This window comes from Eimeria mitis, genomic scaffold (assembly GCF_000499745.2).
Source record: "Eimeria mitis Houghton genomic scaffold, Emh_scaff3340, whole genome shotgun sequence".
NCBI lineage: Eukaryota > Apicomplexa > Conoidasida > Eucoccidiorida > Eimeriidae > Eimeria > Eimeria mitis.
This window is the reverse complement of record NW_013571680.1, coordinates 627-1,826: the sequence shown is the minus strand read 5'-3', so window position 1 is coordinate 1,826 and position 1,200 is coordinate 627. Positions and strand designations below refer to the sequence as shown.

General features: G+C 56.8%; 1 protein-coding gene across 1 annotated transcript in view; it reads right to left on the bottom strand.

Moving 5' to 3' along the window:
* The window catches only part of EMH_0065040 (uncharacterized protein), a gene marked incomplete at both ends in the record, with an annotated part of 1,338 nt that extends 563 nt beyond the window's left edge, over positions 1 to 775 (bottom strand). Inside the window, one exon of the mRNA XM_013498333.1 lies at positions 3 to 775. Coding sequence (XP_013353787.1) covers positions 3 to 775 — 773 coding nt within the window. The remainder of the gene's footprint in view (positions 1 to 2) is intronic.
* Between the last annotated feature and the right edge of the window lie 425 nt (positions 776 to 1,200).

Genomic DNA, 1,200 nt, shown 5'->3' with positions numbered 1-1,200 from the left:
CTCCTTCTGTTGCGCTGCCGTAGTTGCTGCCAGCTGTTGCTGCTGCTGCTGCTGCTGCTGCTGCTGCTGCAGCAGCAGCAGCAGCAGCAGCAGCACCAGGTGCTGCTGCTGCAGCACCGTCGCGGAATCTGCTGCTGTGCTGCCGCTGGTAGCCTGCTGCAGCTTTGTTCACAAGCGCCAGCTCTCCATGCTGCTGCAGCTGCTGCTGCTGCTGTTGCTGCTGCTGCTGCTGCTGCTGCTGCTGCTGCTGCTGCTGCTGCTGCTGCTGGTAGGAGCTAAACTCCAGTGCTGCGCTGCTGTGCGGAGACACCGAAGGCGTAAGAGACAGAGAAGAGCGAGAGAGCCCGTAAGAGAAACCTTGGCTGCGGCCTGCTGCTAGCTGCTGCTGCTGCTGCTGCTGCTGCTGCTGCTGCTGTTGCTGCTGCTGTTGCTGCTGCTGCAGCAGCTGCTGGTGCAACGGCTGCTGCAGCAGATGCCGCCGCAGCAACGCCTTCAGAGCAGCTACAGCTTCCACCACTTCCTTGTCAGGCGGAGCTTCTGCTGCTGCTGCTGCTGCTGCTGCTGCTGCTGCTGCTGCTGTAGGTGAGGGGGGACCCAGCTGGCTTACTGTGAGGGGTGCATCAGCAGCAGCAGCAGCAGCGGCAGCAGCAGGGCGCTGCGGTGTATGTACAGCAGGATGAGCTGCAGCAACACCTGGGGAGACAGAAGGAGACAAAAGGAGACAGAATAAAATAAAATAAATAATGTTTTGTTTATCCTTTTTTTTTGTTGGCATTATGAATATAAATAAATAAACGCAAAACAAATGCAGCAGCACAACTGCAGCAGCAGCAGCAGCAGCAGCAACATTCCATTGCAGCAGCATCGCCACCAGGCTAGCAGCATCAGCAACAGCATCAACAGTAACAGCATCAACAGTAGCAGCATCAACAGCAGCAGCAACAGCAGCAGCAGCATCAGCAGCAGGAACAGCAGCAACAGCAGCAGCAGCAGCAGCAGCAGCAGCAGCAGCAAGGTGTATATACTGGGCAGCAGATCGAAGACTTTGTTGCTGATTTTATCTCCGCATGCATCCTGCAGCAGACTGAGAAGAGACAGCAGCTGCTGCAGCACGAAGCTGTAGCTCTGCTGCAGCAAAAACAAAGAAGCTGTAGATACACCGCAACGCCGCGTGCTGCTGCTGCTGCTGCTGCTGCGACC